At 40.6% G+C, this 27,152-nt stretch overlaps 1 protein-coding gene across 1 annotated transcript; it reads left to right on the top strand.

The window, feature by feature from the left end:
• Positions 1 to 153: 153 nt before the first annotated feature.
• ARMT1 (acidic residue methyltransferase 1) lies at positions 154 to 12,467 on the top strand. The gene is made up of 5 exons (XM_037156843.2): positions 154 to 306; positions 2,556 to 2,661; positions 3,404 to 3,648; positions 7,989 to 8,154; positions 10,759 to 12,467. Exons 1-5 carry the CDS (start codon positions 266 to 268, stop codon positions 11,524 to 11,526), a joined length of 1,326 nt encoding a protein of 441 aa, XP_037012738.2. The 5' UTR covers positions 154 to 265; the 3' UTR covers positions 11,527 to 12,467.
• Positions 12,468 to 27,152: the final 14,685 nt, after the last annotated feature.

Below are 27,152 nucleotides of genomic sequence, written 5' to 3'. Positions count from 1 at the left end.
TACCGGTTCCTGCTTGCTTCCGTCTTCCGCCCTTCTTCCTTATTCCGTTTCTCTTGCAGCCCTTCGCTTTCCCCGCCTTCGTCCCCGGAAGAGGCCTCAAACTGGTCATTGTTTGTCTGCCCCAGGGGTGCCAAATAAAGTTTTTTTATTCAAAAGCATTTTTTAACCACTGGTGCCCGCCTCTCTCGGCTCCTCCTCCGCGGCCGTACAGCCTCTCGTCCTACGCCGGGAGAGCCGAGCATTGGCGCGGGGAACTTGGAAGGTGATGGCGGGGCTGCCAGCGTCTCTTTCCGGACAGGACGTAGGGTTTGTGTCACTTTCTTCGCTCGGCTCCTCGGCTCTTTTACCTCCTCCCCAATTTTGCGTAAAGTCGGGCCTTGCAGGGAAGCTGCGGCAGGCGAAAAGGCGCCCACTCGCCCCCGGCTGCGAGCTCAGTTCTGCCGTTAGGCTCCACTTCCCGGGGACAGCGGCGCGAACTCACGCTAAGGTGGGGGCTAGGCAGGCCGGAGACTTGAGTCTCCTGGTTGTGGTCACTCGCCCCGCTCAGGACTCGGATCCGCGTTGCAGCATCTTTCTTGGGGTGAATTTTGTGGCCTCTTCCCTTAACACCGGCACGCACTTAGAGCTCGGGCTGAAATCCTCCAGTTACCCCACCTCTCCCTGCAGTGATTATTCAAGCGTTTAGTAGGTTTATATTAATTCGTATTGGGCATTTCACTTGTTTTTAAAGTGGTTTGTGCCCTTTTTTTTTAACTCCCGCATGATTGCCCTAAGAGTTTATTGGGTATTGCAGAGAACGTGGCTTCAATGTTTCAATAAACGCACTTTTGGGGGAGGGGCGTTAAAATTTTATGCAAAAGTTAGGAATCTCATCTATCAAAAAATGTGTTTCTTATATTGCCGATCAGATGAATTCATAATGCCACTGTAAAACGTGCATTTTGCTTTTTAGGCATCGTGTAGATCACCGTAAGAAATATGCATTTGTATACATTGAACGGCCAGATTTATATTTGAGATACGCCCCTACTCCAAAATACTGCAAAACACAAGAATTCTGATAACAAAGTGACTTGACCGGGAGTAGATTGAGGCATGAGAGGTACTAGTGGCCCAAAATTTAAGCGGGCATTCAGGTTGTGCAGATACAGGGGCTGTTTGCTTAAAGTTTGAGCCCCAGGCTCCTTTGGACTCACCGTCAAGTTCTGACCTGGCCGGGACCTTGCCCCGGCCTTCAGGCCTCTGAGGAAATTTAGTAGCTGGAAAAACAGTAGTACGCAGTCTCCAATTAGGTACAATCTTCCAAGAACTGTCACTTCTTTTTGTATCAACTGCCTTGGAAAATTGGAGTGTCAATTCATTTAATATTCCTACTCTTTCTCCAAGGAATTAATAGTGATTTTAAAGGTTAAATTCTGATCACAGTAGTAATTGCACCTATTAAAACCTAATCAGTGTTTAGGTTGAGTGCCACAAGATCATTATTTTGTGATTTTTTGTTTTTACTGTTTATAATTTTACAGCTATCATTTGAGGAAACCTTGAAAAACTCAGATCATAACCCAATATTTTTCAAAAACTTCAGTAAGATATTTGAGTTGTTATATCTGTGATGATCCCAAGTTAAAGTTAGAATAGGTGATTGGCAGAGGTATTTTTAAAATTACTGTGTCAACTTTGTTTTTACTTTGCCTGTGAAAGTAGAAGTGAAATGACCAGCTAAGTTTTGTGCTCTATTTAAAAATCTGTACAGATGTCACCACTTACTAAGGCCTGCTTTTTCTGAGTCACGTATTTTCTTAAAAAAAAACTAATTACATTTAGAATGATAACCTGTAGATCTTGGTTTTTGTATGTCTAAAATCAGGACTATTGTTAATTTTTTTTCTATGCAAGTATACTCAAGTTTTTCCTTATCTCTAGCTTTCTTTGATACTCACTATTTTTTTTGGTTGGGAGTGTGAGCTGGTAACATGCCTTGATTTTGTTTAGGGACAAAACAGGACAGAAGGAGTAATTGTGCAGGTAGAGAGGCAGCAGGAAAACCCTTTGAAAATTAAAATTGTCTAAGAGAAAATAAGCAGGTTTATACCCATGTTTCTTTATGTTCTAACACAGTAGAGTCTTTAGGCCATTTTACATCCACGCCTCATTAATTTTTCTAAGTAGTCACTTAGTAATTGATGTGGGAGGGGAGAACCTGTTTGATTTTTAGGATAGTTCTTTTTCTGTCCAAGTCACATCATTAAAACTACTTTCTGACAAGGGAAAATAAAGGGAATAGAATGGGAAAGGTAAGAATGATTTGATAAACTCCAGGAGAGAATCTGAGATTAGAATCAAAAAGACTGCTCGGCTTTGATGACATACCAGAGAAGTTTTCAGATTTTCCTGTGTCTTAATGTAGTAGCCAGAAATTGTTGGTTTTCCTTGTAATGGTTGCATGAAAAGGAATTTTAATTTAAATGGGGTGATTCAGAAACTGAAAGATGACCCATCTTCTAGTATTAATACTATTAAGTAATACATTAATTATGTTTGTGACTCTCTTCTAGATCATTTGCATATCTTACAATTAAAGACCGAATACCACAAATCTTAACCAAGGCTATTGATACATTGCATCGACATAAAAGTGAAATTTTTGAGAAACATGGAGAGGTATGAAATTATTTGAATTTCTTTTTTTTTTATGCTTTCGGAATTTTAATTATTTTCTTAAATCTTCAACAGAAACATAGTCAGCAGTTTCCCCTCTGTGATAATGGTCATCTCACTTGTAAATAATGAAAGGACTCTTTTTGTGGGGGGGGGTTCGAAGTTATTTTTTCTTTTTTTAAATTTTATTTGTCTAGGAAGGTTTTAAAAGATGAAAGGACTCTTTTTCATAAGATGAATCTTAAAAGAAAGCAGAATAGATAAGCAGGATAATGTTGATATCTGGGTGTGTACTTTGATTTTCAGCTTAAGAATTCTGAATTAACCCTGACCTGTGTGGCTCAGTTGTTGGGCCTCTTTTCCCAAAGCAGAAGCTCGCTGGTTTACTTCCTGGTCGGGGCACATGCCCGGGTTGTGGTTGGGTCACCCGTTGAGGCAGGAGAGGCACCCAGCCTCTCAATGTTTCTCTCCTCTTTCTCCCTCCCTCCCCCACTCTCTAAAAGGAAATAAAAACTTCTAAAAGAGTCTAAATGTAAATGTTTATACTAGTTTGTGAAGACATAAAATGTAGTTAGGTAATAGTAGTATTTTTTCCTTTTTAAGTATAGGCCCATAAAAATGTTATCTTAGGGGAATTGTTTATTTATATATTATATAAAGCATTTATATATACAACTTAATTATTTGTATGTAGATTATTTATATATTTTTTAAATATATAAATGTTTCTTCCATATTTCTGCAGAAAGGCATGGAGGCTGAAAAGAAAGCTATTTCTCTTCTTTCTAAATTGCGGAATGAATTACAAACAGATAAGCCAATCACCCCCTTGGTTGAGAAGTTTGCTGATACTGACATATGGAATCAGTACCTAGAATATCAGCAGAGTCTTTTAAACGAAAGTGACGGGAAACCAAGGTGGTTCCACTCGCCGTGGCTGTTTGTGGAATGCTACATGTATCGTAGAATTCACGAAGCAGTTCTCCAGAGGTGAGTGTATGATCATCAGATAAATGTGTAGGTAATTGATTCTTTTTTTGAAATGACAAGATGATAAGTTTAAAAATAAAAACCAGTGAAAACCTGAATTCAGTTCAGCAGATACTAGTGCCACTGCCCCGGAATGGGTAGAAGATCGAGTATCTGTAGGAACGAACTCAAAATCCTTATGAAGATACTTTTCTTCTAGAGTAAATTGTACTTATTGAGGAAAAATGTTAATTTGAAATAGTTACTTATTTAAAAGTTAAGACTGGACAAAGTAAGCTTGTTTTGTATAAAAAAAATAGATAAACTTGTCAGTTTGGTATAAGGAATCAACAGCAGTGAATCAGTCTGTTGTTTTAGCATTGTCTTAATTTGAGCCCTGTTTTATGTATGTATTTATTTTTAAATTGATTTTACGAAGAGGAAAAGGGGAGAGAGAGAAACAATCGTGTTTTTACCCTTACTGTGCGTTCGTTGGTTAATCCTTGGGTGAGCCCTCACTGGGGATGGGACCTCCACGGATTCCAACGATGCTCTAACCACCTGAGCTGCCTGGCCAAGGCCTATTTTTCTTTCTCTCTTTCTTTTTTTTAATGGTTAGATTAGAAACAGACTAAAGGTTAAACAAACATTTTACATAACTTTTTATACACTTGTGTCTATTAATTTACTTTTCCTAAACAATTCTGGTAAAGAACTGATTTACTAGAGCAGAAGAAAATGTAACGTGGATCGTTCTTTTAGCTCACAGGTTAAAAAATACAGATTTGCAGAATGAGAGGAATCTTGGTATCTATCTAAATGTAGCATAGGATAATTTAAAACAACCAGTTAAACCAGCACTAAAAGTAAAATTAAAAAATAATTTTGGGAAACATGAATAAATTGGAGTCTATTCATTAGCTTTTTCTGTCATAATCTCTATAAGTTATAATTTGTTGATTTTGCTGAACAAGTATGTTTTAGGACTTCAGTTCTAAAAGCAAATGTATTAAAAGTCTAGCCCACTCCCTGGCACACAGAAGCATCCAGGCAAAAGACTATAAAGTTGATAATAGGGGCTCTCACACACTGAATACCACGTGCGTTCCAGTACATTGCAGCTCAGTGAAATGTAGGTATTACTATGGTTTTCATTTTATAGCTGAGGAATCTGAGGCCCAAACAGGTGCCTGCATTGCCCAGGATCACATGACTAGTGAACGGTAGAGCCAGTATTTGAGCCTCGTCTGTGTAAATTAGATGAGGGCCCTCGTCAGATGTTTTTCCAAGCAGCACATTTGCATGTACGTCAGGAACAAGGGTTAGTCTGAAATTCTGGGTGATAGTTTTAGGATTTGGAAACTTATCTGTAGTAGCCAAAGTTGGTGAAGGGTTGAAGGACTGGGTGATGGAGTTGGGTTTAGCGGAGTGTGGAAGTTAGAAGGACAAAATGCGTGCTGTTTCTGAGTTTTACTTCAGAGGTGGATCAGGTCAGAGAACAAAACGAAAGATCTAGAGCAGAAGTTCACAAACCCGTCTGCACCTAACCCAGCTGGGGAGATACTTTTTTTATATGCAGAACTTGAAATCACTATACTAAAAGAAATACTGATGATTTAATTTTCCGGTGGGGGGGCGGTTTTCTGGCACACCTCAGAGTCTGCACGGCCTGGGTCGATGTCTGCTGGACAAGAAGAGCGTGTTAAAAGGGGCAGAGGCAAAATTTAGCTCCGAGTTCCAGGAATGAGAGTATTAGTCAGCAGTGGATGCAGACCTCTCTCCTACGCCAGCTCCCGGGCAGATATCAGAGGGTCTGGGGCCTGTGGAGCTGGGTACCAGAGCTCAGATTGTAGGGCAGCCGGAGGGGGGGCCCCGCTCACGGCAGCACGAGCCCAGGAGTAGTTTTCAGGTGTCCGATTTGTCCGGGCTCTTGCAGGAGTCATTCCTGTCCTGGCAGCTCCAAAGTGAGCAGAGAGAGGTTTTGGTTTTTTAAACTTTTGTAGGATCCCATCACAGCCCCTCAGGATAACTAACCACTATCCTGACCTGTGTTAGTTTGGCCTGTTTTTAAATTTCATTTAAGTGAAATTACATAGAGTGTAGTTTTGTATCTGGTTTCTCTCACTCTGCATTACGTTAGTGAGATTCATCTATTGATACATTATTTGCATGTAATTGTTAATCATTCATTTTCATAGCTACATATTATTGCAGTGTGTCACTCTATCACACCGTTTGCCTGTTCTCTTGTTGACAGGTATTTGAGTAGTTCCCAGTTTGGGTTTATTGGGAAGAGCGCCGCATCAGCATTCAAACACGTGTTCTGGCGAACACCTGTGTGTATTCATGTCTGCTGAGTGCATACCTAGGAGTGGACCGCAGGGTCAGAGTATATGCACACAGGCAGCTTTAGTAGGTTCTAAAATAGCAAGCATTTGAACGTCGGAAACCATATATATAGTTACGTGGGTTTCCCTCTTAAATACAAGAAATAAAGCAGATTCTTAATACAAGGTGTGACTTGAATGAGTGATCTATTAGTAAAACCCTGGAACAAAGGTTGGCAAACTTTCTCGGTGGTTTACATTCCAAACAGTGTACGTTTTAGGCTGTAGGCCACATGCTCTGTGTTGAAGCTCCTTAGCTATGTCACTGCAGGGCAGCAGCCGCCCTGTGTGCCACAGAAATGGGTGAGCATGGCTGTGTTCCAGTTAAACTTCATTCACAGACACTGAGATTTCAATTTCGTGTGGCACAGCACATTCTTTTGGTTCTTTCCAGCCATTCAAAAATGTGAAACCATCCTTAGCTTGTAGGTCATACAAAACAGGTGGTGGGCCAGATTAGCTCTGCAGGCCGTCGTTTGCTGACCCCAACACTTGGACCTGTGTATCCAAATAATTTTTATCCTTTTAAGTCACCTTGAAAGACTGATTTATTTCAGCAATGCTGCCATTGCTAAAATCACCTTCTAATTCTTTGGAACTTTTTCAGAGCCAGTCCACAAGCCTCAAAAAAGAATATTAGTCTCATTTTTTTAGTTACTCTTCATTTTTGACCAAAAATGTTTTTTACTCCGTTTGATTAATACACTTCATTCTGCTGAAATTGCTCTGAGTGACTTTTGGCTGTTTCCAAAAAGCAATGAACTCCAAAGGACGAAGACACACGCTGTCACTGACAGGGCGTTTAATAACGTGCCCCAGGCTCTGCAGAAGATCCCACACGAGGAATTCTGAAGGTGCTTTGAGCAATGGCAGTGTCCTCGGGTGAGGGTGCACCCCCCAAGGTGGCTGACGGGAAGGAGGCAGCCGTCGTTTGGATGTGTGCGTTCTGGTAGGTGGTTGCGTTTTCGTCCATCCCGTAACTTAGTCAGACTGTTTTTCCCCTAATGTGAATGACCCCCGGACAGAAGTAGCTAATGTAGGAGTTCAGATAATCCGAGTGTCTTTCATAGCTGATTCTGAAAAGGCTATTCCGTCCGCATTTATGGCTCCCTAGTTATGTTTTTCTTAGGCTGGTATGAATATTATTTGAACTCTCATTGAACAGCATGAAGATGTAGCCATGGTGTATACATCACCACTGGTCAGACTCAACTTGGGAGTAAAAGTTGTCAGGAAAAAAAATTAATGAGACATCTACACATAAATGATCAAAGTTGGTCATTATAATAAAATTTACATTGTATTATTTGATTTACCTGAAGTAGTCTTTGTGTCCCATAATGCTTCTGTTTGACTGATTACTACGTTAAATGCAAATATTCTGTTTCTATCCATATGTTACTTGGGGCCTGCCACATTGAGCACCCCCAAACGTGGTTGTTAAACTATTGTCTTGAAATTCTCTCTTTTGCCTTGGAAACCCTACTGGGTAAATCATTATTTTAAGATGTTTTTTATTTACTTTTAAAGAGTGGGGAAGGGAGAGAGAAAGGGAAGGAGAGAAACATTGATGTGTAGAGATGCCTCTCATGTGCCCTCATCTTGGTACCTGGCCCAAAACTCAGGCATGTGCTTTGACTGGGAATCGAACTGGAGACCTTTCAGTTTACTGAGCCACACCAGCCAGGGCTAAATAATTATGAATATAGTCATTAGTTATTTAAATACTTCTAGTAAAATATTTGATTAAGGAACTTTTGACAGTTAATTAAAATGAGTTGGAGGATTTTGTGTACTTTGATTATTTTTGTATAATGTAACTTGATCTGTTATATCTAGTGCTTATTGCCAGTAATTTTTGAGACTGAATGCTACTATTTTCTTTCCTGTAAAGAATTGCAGTTACTCAGATGTGTAGGGAAAAAAGGAACAGAGTTATATAAATGTTTCACTTCTGTTTTTCTTTTACTTTAGTCCACCAATTGATGACTTTGATGTATTCAGAGAATCAAAAGAGCAAAACTTCTTTGAGTCACAGGACTCTATCATGGCTTTATGTACTCACCTGCAAGAGTTGAAGAAAACTATTGAAGATCTAGGTGAAAATCAGCTGAAAAATGAGTTTTTTAAACTTCTTCAGGTAAATGTGATAACTAATCTCCCAAGTATATTTGTTTATACAAATAGTTAAAAAATAGACTGGTACACATTTAACAACAAAGCATGTATATACATAGTCATAATTGATCATTTATCATCTTAGTAGTAGTATTCAGGAGATGAAAAATCCATATGATCTCTTGAAAATGGATTTTGAAATCTCTTCTGCTGCAACTGGTGGTGATTTTAGTGGCTTCCTAGCTGCTAACACTCTTGAGAGAATACGTCACAGTCTTTTGCTCAGCCCAGCCTGACTTGGCCTTGAATGCTGGCTTTGCCTCGTGTTTGCGTTTGGACCTGAGGCCAAGTTACTCAGAGTGTCTGAGCTTCGGTTTCCTCATCCTGTTGAACGAGGTGGTACTGTGCACCTCGTCATGGGTGTGAGAAACTAGACCCACTCATGTGAGTGCTGCACGGGGTGGGACCCAGCGTGCTCCCATCGTTGTGAGGTGGAAAGAGTGTCCCATTCGATGTGGTGTTACTACAGTTCTTCCTTTGTCTTGTTTAAGGTTCGTTTTAAATTCTCATTCAAAAAGTTCTTAAATGTGTGTTACCAAGACCAGAACTGTTTGAAAATGTGTAGTTCTACACAGTAGTGCCCCACCCTCACTTCCTGGGAAAAGTTAGAAACATTTTCAGAAAAAGATGTTAGGAAATGTCTTAAAGAGCAGTGAAGCAGGGGAGGGGGCAGTATTGAATGGGGCTGCCGGGGACGGGCCTGCTCAGATGGCGACTTGCAGAAAGACCTGAAACCGGTGAGGGAGAAGGCCCCGGGCATGTTGGGGGGGCGTTCCCCCTGAGGGCCCGAGCGGGGAGCCTGCCTGGGGTGTGAGAACCTGGAAGGGACCCCGTAGGGAATGAGAGGGGTAAGGGGAGGGGCTGGAGGGGCCTCAGAACGCCGAGTAAGCAAAGGGAAAGACTCGGCTTTAACCCCTAATATGGAGTGGAGAGCTATTGGAGAGTTTGGATCAGAGGAGTAACACTAAATGACTTGTTTCAAGGATTGCTTCTGAGAACAGACCGAAGAGGCTCAGGGTAGAAACCGAGTTACTAAAATGACCCGTGTGAGGGATGTCAGGGCTGAGATGGTAGCATAAGAGGTGTTACGTGGGTGCCCTGTACCTCCGGGTACCCTTTGGAAGTAGAGGCTTCAGGACGTGCTGACAGGCTGTGGGACAGGTGAAGTCCCGGTGAAATGTTCAGGGCAAGCAGCGTAAGCTGAGGGACTCAGAGGGAAGGCTTATTTTGAGTTTGGAAGAGAAGGTGTCGGGGTGTTGCTGACAAACCTCATAATCCTTTACCCTCTGAACTATTCTTTGTGCTTAGAATTAAAAAAAAAAGAAAAGCAGCATGTTACTCTTCACCCGTAACAGCCCACTCTTTCATAGTCTTCGAACACGTTCTTTGTCCCATAAGTGAAATTGCGAGGAAGAGTACCAGTCTATTTTCTGTCACCTGCTTCGGCCAGCTGCCCCAAACTGCCACTCTGCTGTCCAGTAAAGGAGGCCAGAGTTGCTCTCCGTTGGTGCTCACGTTGACCAGCAGGTGGACTTCCTACAAGGAGCTCAAGTATTGATCTGTTTTTAAAAGCAGTAGAACTCTCCCTCTCTCCACACAAACATTTGGTGTCTACACACTGTTCTCGATGCCAGGCATGTGATGGCACGAAAGACAGACCAGTCCTTGCTGTCACAGGGCTTGAGGGCCTGTAGTCAATCGAAGTAAGGGCACAGATCAGAACTAATCACAGACAGGAAAGCGGTGTGAAGGAAGCGTGCGGGCGGCCAGCGGGGACCCTGACCTCAGCTGGGGGGGCCTCTTCTACGCCATCAGAAGTTTCTGCATCAGACTTGGACTTACACTTAAAGAAAAATTGAAAAGATAAAAATAAATAGTATTCTTGGTTGGCATATGCATTTTCCTCTTATTTTGAATCACAAGAGTAGACTGTCCTTTGGCTAATATTTATTGAGTACTTCCACATGCCAGAGGCTATTGTATACACTGCTCACACCCATCAGGTCCATTCTCACAGTAACTCTACAAGGTGAGTACTGTTACTATCTCATTTTCCAGTTGCGTAGCCTGAGCCTTGGAGATCATATGTAATGTACCAGTGGTCGTTAATTGGAAATGCTGGAATTAGCACCCAGGACTGGCTGATTCCAGAGCCTATACTCCTAAACATGTAATTTTAGTTATAGCTTAAAAAAATAAAGAGCAAAAAGAGCAAAACTTTGCAGCTTATTTGTACAGCATCTGATCATGTTCTCATAGCTGCAAGATGCAAAAGTTTTCATTCTGATTAAATGATAATGGGTCATTAACATCATTCAAACCAGTTTTTTAAAGTTCACCATGTATTGACCAGTTAGAGTTCCATTGTTTTACCTTTTTGTGCAATAACATGTAAACATAGTCTGCGTTACTAGACTAAGTAGACTCGATGGATATTTTATACTGAGTAGTTCTACAGAAATGAATTTATGAATACTTGCAGCAACTTTTTCCCCACCCCCACATCCTACATGGCTTTTCTGTCACTTAGAAGAAATGTAAAAGTTTTGTCCTTTTTCTTTTTCAGATTTCCCTGTGGGGAAATAAGTGTGACCTGTCTCTGTCAGGTGGGGAAACCAGTTCTCAGAAGAGCGACATCATAAACTCTTTGGAAGGCCTGAAGCCTTTCATTTTAGTGAATGACACGGAACATCTTTGGTCGTTACTTAGCAGTTGCAAGAAAACAAGAGAAGAAGTATCTATTACTAGAGTGGATATTGTTCTGGATAATTCTGGCTTTGAACTTGTCACAGATTTAATATTAGCTGACTTCTTGTTGTCTTCTAAACTGGCTACCGAGGTCCATTTTTATGGAAAAACGATTCCATGGTTTGTTTCTGATACCACCATACATGATTTTAACTGGTTAATCGAAGAAGTAAAGCGGTCTAATCATAAGTGGGTGTCCAAGTGTGGGGTTGACTGGGAAAACTGTGTTAAAGTAGGCAGGTGGGTTTATCATGATCATATATTTTGGACGCTGCCTCATGAATTCTGTGCCATGTCTCAAGTTGCTCCTGACTTATATGCTGAACTACAAAAGGCACATTTAGTTTTATTCAAGGGCGACTTGAATTACAGGAAGTTGACAGGTGACAGAAAATGGGAGTTTACAGTTCCATTCCATCAGGCTTTGAACGGCTTCCATCCCGCCCCGCTCTGCAGCATCCGAACCTTAAAAGCTGAAGTCCAGGTTGGCCTGCACCCTGGGCAGGGTGAACAGCTCACAGCTTCCGAGCCCAACTGGCTGACCACTGGGAAATACGGAATATTCCAGTTCGATGGTCCACTCTGACTTGGTTTGGGAACTCTGAGTTGTGTAGAAAGATCTGACAGGCAATCTTCATCCGCAGAGCAGCAGCATGTGAATTTAGTCACTTGACTGCTGTGCATTAGCTCGGGGAAGCTTGGCCTCTGGGTGCTCAGTTACACCCACTGGATGCTTTTTCCTTTGAACGTTGTGCCCATATGTTGTTTTGGGGACAGATGGATTAAGCTAGTTACAGGTATTTACATTTTTGTTGGAATCTAACGTATTTCAAATTAAATGCATATTTTCAAGTGGTTTTCATTGGGCAGAAAGCATAATATAAATGAGTAAGTTAACTTTTTATATTATAACGGCGCATGGAATTTGATATCCTAGGGAGCATGGAATTATATTTAACTTGATTTTGGGCTCTAGAAATAAGGGCTCTGTGAAAATATACATCTTAAAAACACACTTTGTTAGGAGACATGTTTCTTAGAACTGTGATATTTGAACACATGAAAGTAAAAATTACCTCATAAGTTAATTGTAATTTTGTCCTTAATTTTTATTTCATTTCAATAGCCTGTGTTACTTGCCTGCATTTAGATTTTGATTGACCTTTGGGATGGATGGTAGGAAACACAAAACTGAACAGAACGGAAGAACTGATATTTGAAGAAAAATGCAGTACCTTTTATATTCTATTTGTGATACCTATAATCAGCTGAAATATATTATTTTAACAGATAAGTGTTTTAAATGAACAGATTTTTAGATTGTTCTGCAGTTTTAAAAGTGCTTTAGAGAGAAAAGTTGTGTACTGAATTTGGAGTTGATTCGTTTTTTATGTTCTTACACATTTATTTGCGATTGTCAGATCTTAAAAACTGTCTTTTAGTTGCAAACATGCGCTTTTACAACTCAAATTGGAAAAACCTGGAAATGTTTTCTCACACTAAAAAATAAAACGAATTATACAGAGAGTCACATTGGTTTTCTTTTCCAATGGGAGGAGGTCATGAATGGAAGACTTAAGGTGCATTTAATGAAGCAACTCATGTGTTGCAGAAGTTGCCAGAGCAGTTTTTTAAGTTCTGTCACTTAAGTGAAGTTACCGAGTATGCCTTTAAGTGCTTAAGATTTTCTTGGTAAAATGTCCTTGTAAACCTGCACAGCTTAAATTTACCCTTTCATTGTCTACATGTGTTCCCGTTGTAAACATTAAGTTACTTAAACATCGAGTGTATTGGAATCATTTAAAAAAAATTTAAATTTACTTTTAGAGAGAGGGGAAGGGAAGAAGAAAGAGGGAGAGAAACATCAGTGTGAGAGAGAAACATTGGTCAGTGGCCTCTTGCACAATCCCAAACTGGGGCCTGAACCTGCAACCTAGACATATGCCCTGACTGGGAATTGAACTGGTGAACTTTTCGCTTTGCAGAATGATGCCCAGCCAACAGCCACCCCAGTCATGGCACATACTAGAATTACTAGTTGACACTTGACACAAGTTAGAACACAGCTTTATATTTGTGTTGACTTCTTAGCCACAGCGTGAGCTCTAATGTAATACATTTTCCAAAGCACTGGATTTCTTTTACTGTGTTTAAGAACAGGTTGTCAGGAAACACTTCACTCCTGTCTACAGGAAGGAGCGAGGAAGCACTGCAGGAAGCAGGAAAGATGGCACCATGGAAGGGGGGTCAGGGCGTGGAAGGGGGGTCAGGGTGTGGAAGGGGGGTCAGGGCGGCCTTGAAAAATGCCGATGGGGGTGGGCGGGCTCCTGTAGTTGGGCCAGTGGGTTTTTTTTTAAACCAGCTTTTATTGAGATATGATTCACATAATTCATTCCTTTAAAGTGTATAGTATTTTACTGTATTCACAGGGTCCTGCAGCCAGGATTAAAATCTAATTTCAGAACATTTACATCACCCCTAAAAGAAGCTGTGTACCCATTAACAGTCACTCCATTCCCCTCTCAGCACTTGGCAACCAATAATCTACTTTCTGTCTCAGGATTTGCCTGGTAGGACCTTTCATATATGAGTAATAAAATACTTGGTCATTTGTCACAGGCTTCTTTTCAAGGTTCATGAGGTGAAGTGTGTATCAGTACTTCATTCCTTCTCAATGCTGACCAATATTCCATTGTCTGGGTATGCCACATGTAGATATATTTATCAGGGGATGGACATTTGGGTTGTTTTCCACTTAGGAATAATGCTGTTAACATCCATGTACAAGTTTTTTTTTCTTAGTTTTTTAGCTCTCTTGGGAATATATCTAGGACAGAAAGTACTAGATCATAATGCAAAAGTATGTTCAATGTTTTGAGGAACTGCCAAACTTTTCAAGAGTGTTTGCTACATTTTACATCACACCAGCAATGTGTGAGGGCTCCGATTTCTCCACATCCTGTCAGCACTTGTTATTGTCCGTGTTGTTTACTTTAGCCATGTTACTGGGTATGAAGTAGTATCATGGTTTGGGTTTGCATAACCCTAATGATTAATATTGTGCATATTTTTTGTGCTTATTGGCCATTTGTCTTGGAGAAATGCCTTTCATTTCTTTGTCCATTTAAAATTAGATTATCTTTTTATTAAGTTGTACAAGTTTTTATATATTCTATATGCAAGTCTCATTGTTTTCTCCCATTCAGTAGGTTAGCTTTTCGCTTTTTAAAAAAAGATTTTATGGCCCTGGCTGGTGTAGCTCAGTGGATTGAGCACAGGCCTGCAAACCAGAGGATCGTAGTTCAATTCCCAGTCAGGGCATATTCCTAGGTTGCAGGCCAGTTCCCTGCAGGCCAGTTCCCAGCAGGGGCTGCATGAAAGGCAACCATACATTGATGTTTCTCTCCCTCTCTCCTTCCCCTCTAAAGATAAATAAATAAATAAAATATTTAAAAAAATGATTAAAAAAGATTTTACTTATTTTTAGAGAGGGGAAGGGAGGGAGAAAGAGGGAGAGAAATATCAATGTGTGGTTACCTCTTGCATGCCCCCTACTGGGGGCCTGGCTTGCAACCCAGGTGTGTGCCCTAGCCTGGGAATTGAACTGGCCACCCTTTGGTTCGCAGACTGGTGTTCAATCCACAGAGCTAGGGCGGCTTTTCACTTTCTTGCTGGTATCATTTGCAGCACAGAAGTGTTTTTTTAAATTATTTATTTTTAGAAAGAAGGGAAGGAAGGAAGAGAAACATCAATGTGCGAGAGATACATTCATCCGATGTCTCTCACAGGCCCCCAACTGGGGACCTGGCCTGCAACCTAGGTGTGTACCCTGACTGGGAATCGAACCTGCGACCTTTGGGTTTGCAGGCTGGTGCTCAATCAGCAGTATCACACCAGCCTAGGGCAGATGTTTTAGATTTTGATGCAGTTTTATCTTTCTCCTTTTTATTTTTGCAAAACATTGGTTTTTGAACTGCTCCTTAACATCCTTAAGAGCCACTAAAGTGAGGGACTGAGTCCTCCACTGAACAGGGCCCTGCCTACGGTCCTCTCCTGCCGCCCCGCTTGTTTTCGTTCCAGCGAACTCGGCCTGTGTGTGTTTGGCACAGGTGCGGAGCAGCACGACGACGGGGAAGCTCAGGCTCAGGTTCGCCGGGGGTTGCCACTGAAGGGCTGAGGCATCTTGGGAAGTTTCCCAAAACAGCACCTGCGGTTGTTTCAACTGCTGATACCGCACTCGGTTACGAATAAAGTAACTCCCGAAAGCAGCTCATAAACTTCATGCAAGACATTTTATCCAGACATAGATTTTAATATCTCCAATATATTATGATGGAAATGTGGATGCAGGGCAGGTAAATTATTAAATGGAGATGGTAGTTTATGCTACTTTTTTGATTGGACAGATGAACAAGATTTGTGGGGACGATTCAGCTTTTAACAACATAATTTCAGCTCGTATTTTGTGTTTTAACAAAATGCAATAATGCTTCCAAACCTTTATGAAATCAGAGCCCATGTTCAAATTCAAGGTCATGTTTCTATAAAAGAAATACCCTTCACGAAAGGCAATATCACCATAGTTTGAACCCTTAACTTACATGTTCTGAAAATCCTAGAGGATTGAGGACAGTTCAGAGTTAGATTAATTAAAATTCCCTTTTCCACCCATTTTTCTAAAAGCTTACTCTGCCCCAGACCCCACTGAGCCTTGTCCTGGTGCTTCTGCGTCCACAAAACTTTCTACGCTGTCCTTTTATGCTGGGATCGGGGAGACTGAACGCTTCACGTGCTTGTCCAATTGCCTGGATGAGGTGCTAATGTCAGGTCAGACACAGTAAGCAACATGTGATGTCTCTAAATGGTAGAAAATGCATAAAGCAGAGGGAAAAATGAGGAAAATAAGAACATAGCCCTACCGCCTTCAAATACCCCTGTTAAGATCTTGATACATGTATTTGTTTTCTCCATGTATAGACATTTTTTACATTTCTAATAAAAATTTTACATTTAAAATTCTGTTTAATTCTAAGGTACATTTTCAGATCCTAAAGTTTCTGTCTGATTAGTTAGTTTTTGCTATCGTCATTTTACTTTTGTAATTTTTATTCCAGTTTACTAATTATTTCCTCCTGGAGAGAGAGAAGTATTTTTGGGTTTTTTGTTTTCCCCTTTTTTCCTTGGATAGCAGTTATGACCTGGGACCCAGTGGTGGTCTGGGACTCATAAATCCCTGGTTTCTTGTCAACTGTGTGACCTAAGTCACATTCTCACAGTTTTACTGGAAAAGGAGAAGTTATTTCTGGTCAGCTCCTACGACGTGCAATCCCAAATCCCGATTTCCCTAGGGAAACGAGGCCTGCTGAGAGCAGCATTCTGGCGTCCTCTAGTGGCCACCTGGATATTCCTTAAACCTGATCTGCTTTGTAAACCAGAGGCAGGGAGGGGAATTCTGCCGCCTGTGGTGAGTACACCTGAGCCATCCCATTAGAGACTGCCACTCACATCACTGTCCGCCTTCCTGCTTTGCTTTGGTGGGTCGCCTTCCGCCTTTCAGTGTATTTAAGATAGTCACCCAATTTCAGATCTTTTAGAAAATAGAAGGGAAAACCAGTTCTTATGGAAGACACTTCTAAAGTATCAATTCCCATTAGTCATACATTTTGGGGGGCAGCCACCAACGGTATCTTCCTGTATTTGCCCCCCCCCCCCACACACATATTGAGCACAGAGCAGGTGCCCAGAGAATGACTGATGGGTGATGAATTCCAGCATTTGAAGTGATTTTCAAAGTCTGAGGTGATGCTCTTTAGTACCGGTTGAATGAATTAAAGAAATATATAACTGGGAGTTTTGCCTGCATTTGGAATACTGTTTTATTCCTTTAATATTGTGATCAATTTTCTATTTGTTAAAAATTCTTCTAGAAATGTGATTAAAAAATGGCTACAAACTTTTTTTTAACATTCTTTACCAGAGGACATGCTTTTTGATTTTAGAGGGGGGGAAGGAAGGGAGAGAGATGGGGAGAAACATTGATCAGCTGCTTCTTGTTGGGGTGGAACCTGCAATCCAGTCATGTGCCCTGACTGGGAATCAAACCCACGGCCTTTCAGTTTATGGGGATGATGTTCCAACCAACCGAACCACACCAGCCAGGGCAAATGGTTGCCAACATTTAAGGATATAGCTAGGTCATATTTTCTTCTGCTGTGGAAAGTGTTCAAATTTTTTGCTATTATTACAGAAGCTGAAATGAACATCTTTTGGTAACTTAGTACCCATTAAGATTTGCAGGTCTTCAGTTACTGTTTATTACTGAAGCCACCCCGTTACTTTGGTCCTCCTAGAAGAGTGTTTATTCATATTAGACTTATAGCCCCAAACCCTCAATATTGAGTAATTGTGTAAGAAAGGAAGTTGCTTTTCTCCTCTCTTAAAAAATTCATACCGTATACCATACCGATGACTTTCGATCCTGCTTGAGTTCAATACAAAGTTGAGGCACAAGGGGGAGATCCTTTAGCATAGTGAAGTGGCTAGGTTTTCCTTCTGTACTCTAGTGCAGAGATTTCAGCCAGAGAAACTGGCAGGGTCTGATTTTCATTGTTGACTGCACACATTCCTGTGGTTTCAACTTTAAAATCGTTGCGCTGGAGCGAGGATTCTGGCATCCACTATGGTCACAGTCAGGTCAAAGACCATAAAAGTGTGTCCTCATTCCTGTCTTGGCTGACATTTTATGTATACTATGCCACAACAAAATATTACAGTGGCTTATCATAGCATTATCTCAAAATATGTGAATTTGAAAGTGAAATGAAAATTTGGGAAAAGTAAAAAAAAGGATTAAAAAGTAAAAAAAGAATTTTAATAATGTAGAAGAGTCACACTAGAAGAAACTTGGTATGAAAATGATGTCTTTCTATTTGCTTAAACTTTGTTTGAAGGACAGTAATACTCTATTTGTTTCCTTATTTTGTAAGTTTTAGTATAGAAAATTAATTTCTACCATGATGGAAAAAAATTTAAAGGAGCTAATATTCCAATTCTATCTTCTATTTATGAAGATACAAATGGCGCTCAGTATGTCTCCGAGTCAGGAATTCTGGTGTCCAAGGCGTTCAGCAGATAGAATCCACAGGTGGTCTGTACACTTGGGTGGAAAAAAAATTTCACCTTTGTTTTTATGAATATTGAATTGAAGTTTAGCAATTCCTTCAATTTTAAATATGGGCCATGAAAGTCACATACTAGCAGTACCAGTACATTAGTCACCTGCAGAAAGCATGAGTCTTTTCATGTTAGACTACAGTTGCTGTAGCTATCTTGGAATACTGTCTATCACTGTATCAAAAATTTAGACACTTTCTTTGGAGAAATACATGGCACAAAAGCAGATTCAGAACACCTCTTGTTTTTCTCCTTTCAATTTTCTTTCTTCACTTTTCACGGATATGGTGAAAGGCATGTTAGGTTTACTTTCATTTTTTATTTTCCTGAAGCAAAGGAGAGATACATTATACCGTACTTTTTTCCCCATCTCACACTCCACTTACTGGCAATCCTCCGTTGTCCAGCTTGGTGCCTTCCAGGGTCCTTAGAGGGAGTAAAGGGCTTCGTACATGCACGTGGCTTGAGTCCTCCTTCACCTTATCGTTAGGAGCTTTTTTTTTATTTTAAGATTTTTTTATTTATCTTTAGAGGGGAAGGGAAGAAGAGAGTGGGAGAGAAACATCAATGTGTGGTTACCTCATTTGTGTCCCCTACTGGGGAACCTGGCCTGCAACCCAGGCGTGTGCCCTGACTGGGAATCGAAACTGCGATCCTTTGGTTCACAGGCCCACGCTCAATCCACTGAGCTACCTCCACCAGGGCAGGAGCTTTTTTTTAAATAAAAAAGTATAATGTCTTTTTCTTTAAATATTTTAAAGACCTTAAAAATAAGAAGTCAGAAAGAGCTATTTAAAATATAAAGCAGGAAGATTCAACAAAAATTTCTTTCACATACATTCACATGATTTTATAATTGACAATCAGTGAGTATCAAACAGATCGGTGCACTCTAATAATAATAGGTACCATTTATGGAGCACTGAGTCCCAGGCACAGTATTAAGTACTTTACTCATAATGTGGCATGATGTCCTCATAAAAATTCTGGAAACGATTTTTTAAATTCCATTAAACATATAAAAGCACCAAGTCTTGGTGATTTCAAGTAACACAAGGCCACGCAATGAGTTGATTGATGGCAGAGCCAAAATGGAACCTTCTGTCTGCTGGACTCCAAAACTCAAGTTAGGGCTTTTATTTGACATTATTATGTCATCAGCATAATTCGTAACCATGTAATCAAATTCTTTCTAAAAATGAGTAAATACACTATCAGATGATGTGGGTCATAAGTCATATTATGAGTTAATAATACTTCGAAGTCTCAGTAGAAGTAAGAAACTGAGCTGAATATCAATGTTATGTTTTGAAATGGTTTAGAATGGGGGTGGGTGAGAATACATTGTGTTTCTGTATCATATGTCATGTCATTGGGCACATGTGAATTCATGGAATTTTACAATAGGCTGAACACCACATTGGAAAAGGAAGTCTTGTAAAACCTTTGATGCAGAGGGTTGAAAGTCAGCAAACCCAGCAATGAAGGGATGCCTCTTATGTTTCATGCCACCAACAAGCTGCAGAACAGTGGGTGGTTATTTTGAAGTTATTCTTCAAAACAGATGGAAGTGATTTGATGAGAATGAACTGGCTCTTTCTTCCAACCAAAAATTGTTTATATGTTTTTCTGAAGTCCAAAGTCTGTTCATATATATGATTCCACTTCTTGTCTGGTTTTTGACAGCATTAGTGATAAGCCACTTTAAATGAGGTGTGATTTTATGTTAATCTGTAATATACACCTTAATTCTATATTTCTATCTCCTTTTTTCACCAGTTCCCAAAGGAATGTGAGCTGAACTGCTGAAACCCTAATAATGGTGATCTTAGGGAAAACCCATTAGCTACTGTCCATTATTGAGGTAAGTTCTTGTTCAGAGAGTTGGTAACTTGGGCAAGGAAGTGCTACTAAGTAACTGTTTTTTTAGCCAGGTGTTCAGTTATTCTGCTACTGTTTTTATGTGAGGCAGTAAGCTTGCTTTTAGCTCCATCTGTGATTTCATGATCTAATTGTGTTTTTTGCCACAAACTAAGACAGGCAATCCTGTTTACCCTTCTGGCACAAAAGTTGGCATTTTACCTTTGTGAAGAATTCTACTTCCTTTGTATTTTATGTCATTTTTCTTCACCCCAAACTTAGTTTTTAACTCTCTATTAGTCTCTGTGTCACCCATTGAAAGATGGGTTGATTTCCTTTGTGATTTTGATGTGTAAGGTGATGGCCCCATCTCCACACTGGGCAGGTCCATAGTACCTATTATATGTGACCAAGTGCTTTTGCAAGGTTCACTATTTTGGAAATTTTAAATCATTTCTATAAGACAAATCATAAAGATAAAATTAAATATGTTGATAAATAAAACCAAAGGGTAAAATTTATTTTCAGTTAAAAGAATTGATTGAACCCTGGCCGGTGTGGCATAGTTGGTGGGGCAACGTCCCATAAATTGATAGGTCGCAGGTTTGATTCCCGGTCAGGGCACAATACCTAGATTGTGGGTTTGGTCCCTCGTCAGGGTGGACACAGAAAGCAACTGACAGATGTTTCTCTCACATCCATATTTCTCTCCCCCTCCTTCTCCCTCCCTTCCTCTCTGTCTAAAAATAAATTTTAAAAAAGGAATTGATTGAAAAGTTTGTCATTATTGACTGCAGACACTATAGGCAGAAATTCTTCATGAGATGGAGGAATGTTGTGTTACTTTGAGGCACCTGGCTTAGCAACAGGGCCCTAAGAGTGGAAACTGAAGTCGATACGGTTCAATGACAGGATGAAGGTCATTTTTCCCCTTCTGTCTTTCCTGGCACAGCCACCTCTGGTTGCAGCATCCTTCTCCATATTGGTACCACTCCCTTTTCCGATGATTGCTCTTAAAAAGAGGCTACTGGAAGCCCTCTTGTTTCTCTGGAGATTTCCAGGTCTTAATATGATGTGATATTTGCTCCATTTACACATGAGATAATCGACTGTTAGTAAGACACTTGCCAGTTGGCAGCAGGCGACAGGACCTGCATTTGAACAAGGTCAAAAGGGCCCAAAGCCACAGTTTTGCCACCACCTACCTTGCCTTCCATAACAATGATACTCTATCATGCGTTTGGCAAGCACTTTATACACTTCAAAAGAATTCATATACTACGTACACCACAAGAGCACCATGAGATCGGTTATTTATTTATTTATATTGCATTATAGACGTCTCTGTTGTCCCTGCTTTGCCCATCTCCACCCAGCCCCTGCCACACTCTCCCTTGGCTGTCACCACACTGTTGTCTGTGTCCATGGGCCATACATGTATGTTCTTTGCTAATCTCTTCACCTTCTTTCATCTGGTTCCTTCCCACCTGTTCCCTCTGAGATCTGTCAGTCTGTTCCATGTTTCCATGCCTCTGGTTGTATTTTGTTCATCAGCTTATTTTGTTCATTCGATTCCACTTACAGGTGAGATCATATGGTATTTGTCTTTCTCTGACTGGCTTATTTCACTTAGTATAATAATCTCCAGGTCCATCTGAGCCGTTGCAAAGGATAAGAGTCCTGCACCCCTATGTTCATGGCAGTGTTACTTACCATAGCCAAGCTCTGGAAACAGTAGGTAGGTGGGTTTAAAAAGCTATGCAATGGAATACCTTGCAGATATAAAAAAGAAGGAACTCTTACCATTTGAAATAGGTTATTTTAATTGTAACTTGATCCGTGGGGGAACAGAGGTTCACAAGGTTCACACAGCCAGTAAGTGGCTGGGTTGGAGCCTGAACCCCAAAGTCCCCAAGTCTTCTGCCCTTTCTGTGGTCCCATAAATTCTTTAGGACAAGTAGTAAGATCTCGGAGATTGGAAATGTCACTGAAAAGTTAGACTTTGTCCTGTTGGCTCCTGGTTCTCAACCTGTGCTTCTCTGAGCTCTTGGGGGCTCCAGGCTTTGGGGACCTGGGGGGCACTTTAGTGGGACTCTAGCACCCCACTTGTAGTCGGCTAGGTGAACCAGGGGCATCAGGATAATGGTGGGGATGGGGGGGGTAGGGTGGAGGGGAATGAAGGGGGGAATAGAACAACTGTAACAGCATAATCAATAAAAAAATTAAAAAAAAACAAAAAAAAAACCAAAACAGTCTTCTGAATATCGGGCTTCTGAAAAAGACTCCACTTTAGCAAAGAGTCACAAGGAGGAAGGCAAGGAGACCACTGCCATAGATGGCAGGGAGCCACTTTCTGAGGGGAGAAGTGGTCAAAGTCATGTTTAAAGTTCAGTGTGTCAGTTCTGTTGCAGAAGACTTGTAATGAGGAGAATCCAACAGAGACTTTTAGAAAAGAGACAAACAAGAGGAGTGGCAAGAGAGGCTACTAGAGATGGAAGGGGGAGGGCAGAAAAGTCAGAACAAGGTGTGGGGAAGAGCAAACACTGAATTTTTCTGGATTTTAGGGTCTCTAGGACTTAATATTTTTTTACAGATTTTTCATTTTCATTTTTAAATTATAGTTAACTTGACTTTTTGGGAGGATGCAGTTCTGTGGATTTGAACACATGCATAGATTTGTGTAACCACCACCACCATTTAGAACACGGGACAGTTCTATTAAGGCCCCCGAAGCTCCCCCCCACCCCCGCTGTCCCTTTGGGTGCCCCTGCCCGAAGCTCCTGGCACCACAGATCTGTCCTCTCTCCTTATAGCTTGGGCCTTTCCAGAATGTCATGGAAATAGAATCCTACAATACAAATTCTTCGAGACTGGCTTCTTTCACTCAGCATGTCTTTGACGTTCATCCATGTTGCTGTGTGTATCAATATTTCAGGAGACCCTGAGCCAGGAAATAAGGCTGTAGAAAGAAGCTTGGCTCAATAATGTTGGAACCTGAATGTTTTTGAGCCAGAAAGATTAATAATCAGGTTCTACAGATTCTTTGGGAAATTTGTTCATTTATTCGATTATTTACTAAGCAGCAAGTACATGCTAGGTACTGTTTTTGGTGTTGGAAAAATAGTAATGAGCGAAATAAAACTCCATCCTCCAGGAGCTTACGGTCTAGTGAGGGGACACAAACCAGTCTGGGGGTGATCTCATGTCAGGAAGTGAGGGGTCTTGTGGAGGAGGGTGCAGGGAAAAGAGGCTGATTGAGACAGAGTGGTCAGGAAAAGCCACCCAAGCAGGTCAGATTTTATTACAGACCCGAAGGAAGCACACGAAGTTAGCCATGCAGCCATCTGGGAAGTGAGAGGGCCAGCTGTAGGGAAATGGGCGTGTACAGGGCCCTGGGCTGGGAAAGTGTGTGCCGTGTCTCAGGACATACAAGGAGGTGTAGACGGAGCAGTGGGGACACTGGCCGGGGCGTGTGGGGTCTTGAGGACCATTCAAGGACTTTGAGTTTTTATTCCAGTTGTGATGGGCAGCCATTGGAGGGTTTCAGAGCATGACCTGCTCGGATTTATAACCTATAAAGGCCAGTTTGTGTTGTTGGATTGAGAATAGACTCTTAAGAGAATGTGTGCAGAATGGATTGGGGAGAAACTGAGGCGAATTGGCCTGTCCTATGGGTCTGAGTGAGACTAATGGCAGAGAAAATAGAAGGGAGGTAAATGCAAAAAAAAAATTTAAAGGAAAATGGAGTTTATTACCTAAGGTTACATAGGTTGAAGATTTAAATAAGGGAAACTAAGGATGTTTAGTATGACTGTACCTATGTGATTGAATTAATGTAAATTATGGCTTTCAAATTGTGCTCTTAAGAGCCCCCCTAGGATTTTGATATTGCTCTAGTTTTTTTATGGTTGCATTTTGTGACAATTGTGGCTGATTTAACAAATGAAATGAAGGCAGTGTACACTCATAAATCAGTGTGTCATGTCAGTGATGGAACTTTCAGGAACTATCTCAAGAGACATCTGTTTCTGAGAAGGCTGAGGCCTTCAAGGCCTTCATTCATTTCTTCAAAAAAAAAATGATTAGCTCGATGCTTGGCTTCCTGTATCTTGCTTCCTTCTCTTTCTTTTATTAGATGCAGTTTTATAGATCAAGGAAATTTATGGCTAGTAATGCAAGCTTATAAAGAGGGTATTTTAATGAAGGTCATATCAGTGAATCAGCAGAAGATAAGATCTCTTTCCAGAAATTAGACTATTTTGGGGACATTGCAGAGAGGGGGAGACGGGGACACTTTGTAAGTATGGGGTAGGGTTGGCTAAACCTCAGTGGCTCATAAAGTGGAGCCTGGTCTGAATCAAGGACCTCACGGAAGTGCGTTTGAATGCTTTTCGAAAATCTTCGCAGGCGGTTAGACTCAGTGTTGAGAAGCCAGGGCAGTGCGTGGACAGTCTTCGCTCTCAACTGCCACAGACGTTTCTTTTCACCAAGAATTATGTGTTGCTTTTTGGAAAGAGAGTTGGCATAATTTGAAAAGAATCCCAAAGCATGTCTAAAATGGGGTCAGGAAAATCCCACACTCCCCCACTCAAAGCCCTAAGATTTTCCAAAATAATAAAGACCTTTTAAAAGATCCAGAAGAAGCTGGGGTTTTTGCTTAATTTAGAAAGCACATTTGCTTTTGGAAGTTGATTTTAATGGCATGTTTGGCAAGTTATCATATTTTTGGATGAAATTTTTAACACGGGTCTTTCGAGAACACCATCTTGCGGGAGCGAAAAAGAACCTGAGAAAATGCTGTAGTGTTTCTTCATCTCTGATCCCCCCCCCTCAGGGGGGATCCTGGCTAGACTCGCTGTGACACCAGGGTCCTCTCGCCCTGTTCCCCTGAGCACCTGGACACACCCTGGAGAGGACGAGGATTCTGAAAGAAGGCGAGGTCCCGGGGTCGACATCGTGGCTACGGACTTCCAGGCTTTAAAAATCTGAAAGTGTGCTGATTAATTCAGATGAGAAATAAAGCTACTAAATGGACGAGACATTGGTGTTTGAGGTCTACCCCTTCCCCCTGAGCTGTCCTTGTACAAAGGCCGCCCTGGCGACTAGCATGTATTTTTAAAAATATGCTAATGTATTCAGAGAAGTACAGGCAAATACAAAAAAGATGTCCGCATATCTCTGCTTTGGTTTAAGCAAAGGCCAATTGATTTCTAAGTTCTTGGAGCTGAGGTGCCTCTGTTGCTTCCACCTCCCCGCCCTTTCTAACCCTTATTTTCTGAAAATATGAAAAATGCTTTAAGAATCTGTTCTCATCTACTGAGTAGTCAAAACAGTTTTTAAGCCTATGATCTTCCATAGTTCCGAGTAATTTAGAATAAGAGTAAACACTTTGTTTTCCTAATCTTTTTTTTTTCCGTAGTGTGTTGTGTGGGAATTTTCTACTCCATGTTTTAAAATAATGCTAATAGCTACTTATTTTGTGTTTTGTTCCAGGTTCTCTGCTAGGGCCTTTTATACATTAACTCACGCAATCCTTGCAACAACCCCTGAGTTAAGTACAGATGGGGAAGTGGGCCCCACCAGGTGGGCAAATCGGCCCAGGATCACGAGGCTGGGGAATGGCCGGGACTTCATCCCAGGGAGCCCGCCTCCGGGCCCCTGCCGCTGAACCACTGTCTGAAGACCGCCAGGCCCAGGGACAGACTCAAGGACTTCTAGTGTTTTCTTAAAAAGGACAGGATCTCTGACACACAAGTTTCTACTTTATTGGTACCTTTTATTTTTTTCATATATACGAAAAGAATGCGATCTTATTTCCAACGATTTCAAGGAAGGGCACATGTATGATTGCCAGGTTTGTTAAAATGGGAAGTGCTTGACCCTACAACATTTTCACCAGCCAGTCTACTATTTTCCACTACCTAAAAGGAGTGTTTTTAAAAAATTATAGTTTACAGTCAATATTATTTTGGGTTAGTTTCAGGCACAAAGCATAGTGGTTAGACAATCATATACTTTACAAAATGTTTCCCTTGATATTTCCAGTACCAGTCTGGCACCAAGGGTTGGCTCTTGTCTGGGAGGAACCGGTCAACTACGTGGATAGTAGTTCTGATTTTTCAGTGGTACATGCACTGCATTGGCATAGCAGGGGTATTCTTTCAATACTGTAAACCTCTCTCTTAAAGAACACACTGTTTTATAACAACCACAGATATTTTGTAAGCATCATGGCCTCATATTTCTCCAAAGAATTTCATAGTCTCTTTGATGCTTTCAAAGGCATTATGCACAGTGAATTTTGACCTCTGCCTCTTTTTGCTGATACCACTAACTTTATTATTAAATTAATTAGCTTTATTATCAAATTAATACAGAGCGAATAGATTTCAAAGTTAATTATTTTTTGAAGTAACATTTGGTCTGCTTTTCAGGTTGCATGATACATGCTGCAAGTCTCTGAACTCATTTTAATTTTTTTTTTCATTTTTTCATTCCTAAAGAATTTCAAATATAGAATAAAAAATAGTACAAGGCAGAAAAAAAAACCCCAAGATTCACAGGTTTTTTTTTTCATTATTTTGTCATGTGTGACATATTTCCAGAAGTTTGTATCAGTAGAGTGTTTTGGAAAATCTAATCTTACTTCAGGTGGATAGTTTTGAACAAGAATATATAACTTTATTTTTATTTTTTAAGGATATATAATTTAAAAAATTCATATTATATGATCATATACCTGAATTGGTTGGAAGTACATTTGGCTTATCCCATTTAAGGATCACATTATTAAGTATTAATTATTTAATGGCAGTTCTCACAGTGGAAATATTTGTAGATTTAAATTGGGAACTGAAAGATACCAACCATTCTGTATAATAAACAATCAGCAGATCGTACAAACTTCAGGGCGAATGTCAACTCTAATCAGTGACTGATTGCAGTGGAATACAGTGGATTTTTGTTACTCACAGTAGTTATTTTCTATGTAAAATTGCTTCGAACACTGAATTAGCAAACACTGAATCACTGTTCCTAGGAGAAATGCAACGTTAGCCTTTGGTCACAGCATTTTCATGAACCGATCAGTCCATAGCCTTGTTTTACATGCATTTCTATTTAAAGATACTTTGTTTAGTATATATCGTTCATTCGTTAACAGCGAACTCGCAGCCAATG

The sequence above is a fragment of the Artibeus jamaicensis genome, unplaced genomic scaffold (genome assembly GCF_021234435.1).
Source record: "Artibeus jamaicensis isolate MK-2021 breed Jamaican fruit bat unplaced genomic scaffold, CSHL_Jam_final contig_497, whole genome shotgun sequence".
Lineage (NCBI taxonomy): Eukaryota > Metazoa > Chordata > Mammalia > Chiroptera > Phyllostomidae > Artibeus > Artibeus jamaicensis.
The sequence above is the reverse complement of the archived record's forward strand: the minus strand, read 5'-3'. Positions and strand labels throughout refer to the sequence as shown.

Excerpts from the sequence above, each read along its gene's own strand:
- ARMT1 (XM_037156843.2), top strand. The coding sequence starts at position 266 with ATGGCGGGGCTGCCAGCGTCTCTTTCCGGACAGGACGTAGG. Across the intron at positions 307-2,555 it reads CTTTCCGGACAGGACGTAGG|ATCATTTGCATATCTTACAA; the intron begins GTTTGTGTCACT and ends ACTCTCTTCTAG. Across the intron at positions 3,649-7,988 it reads CACGAAGCAGTTCTCCAGAG|TCCACCAATTGATGACTTTG; the intron begins GTGAGTGTATGA and ends CTTTTACTTTAG.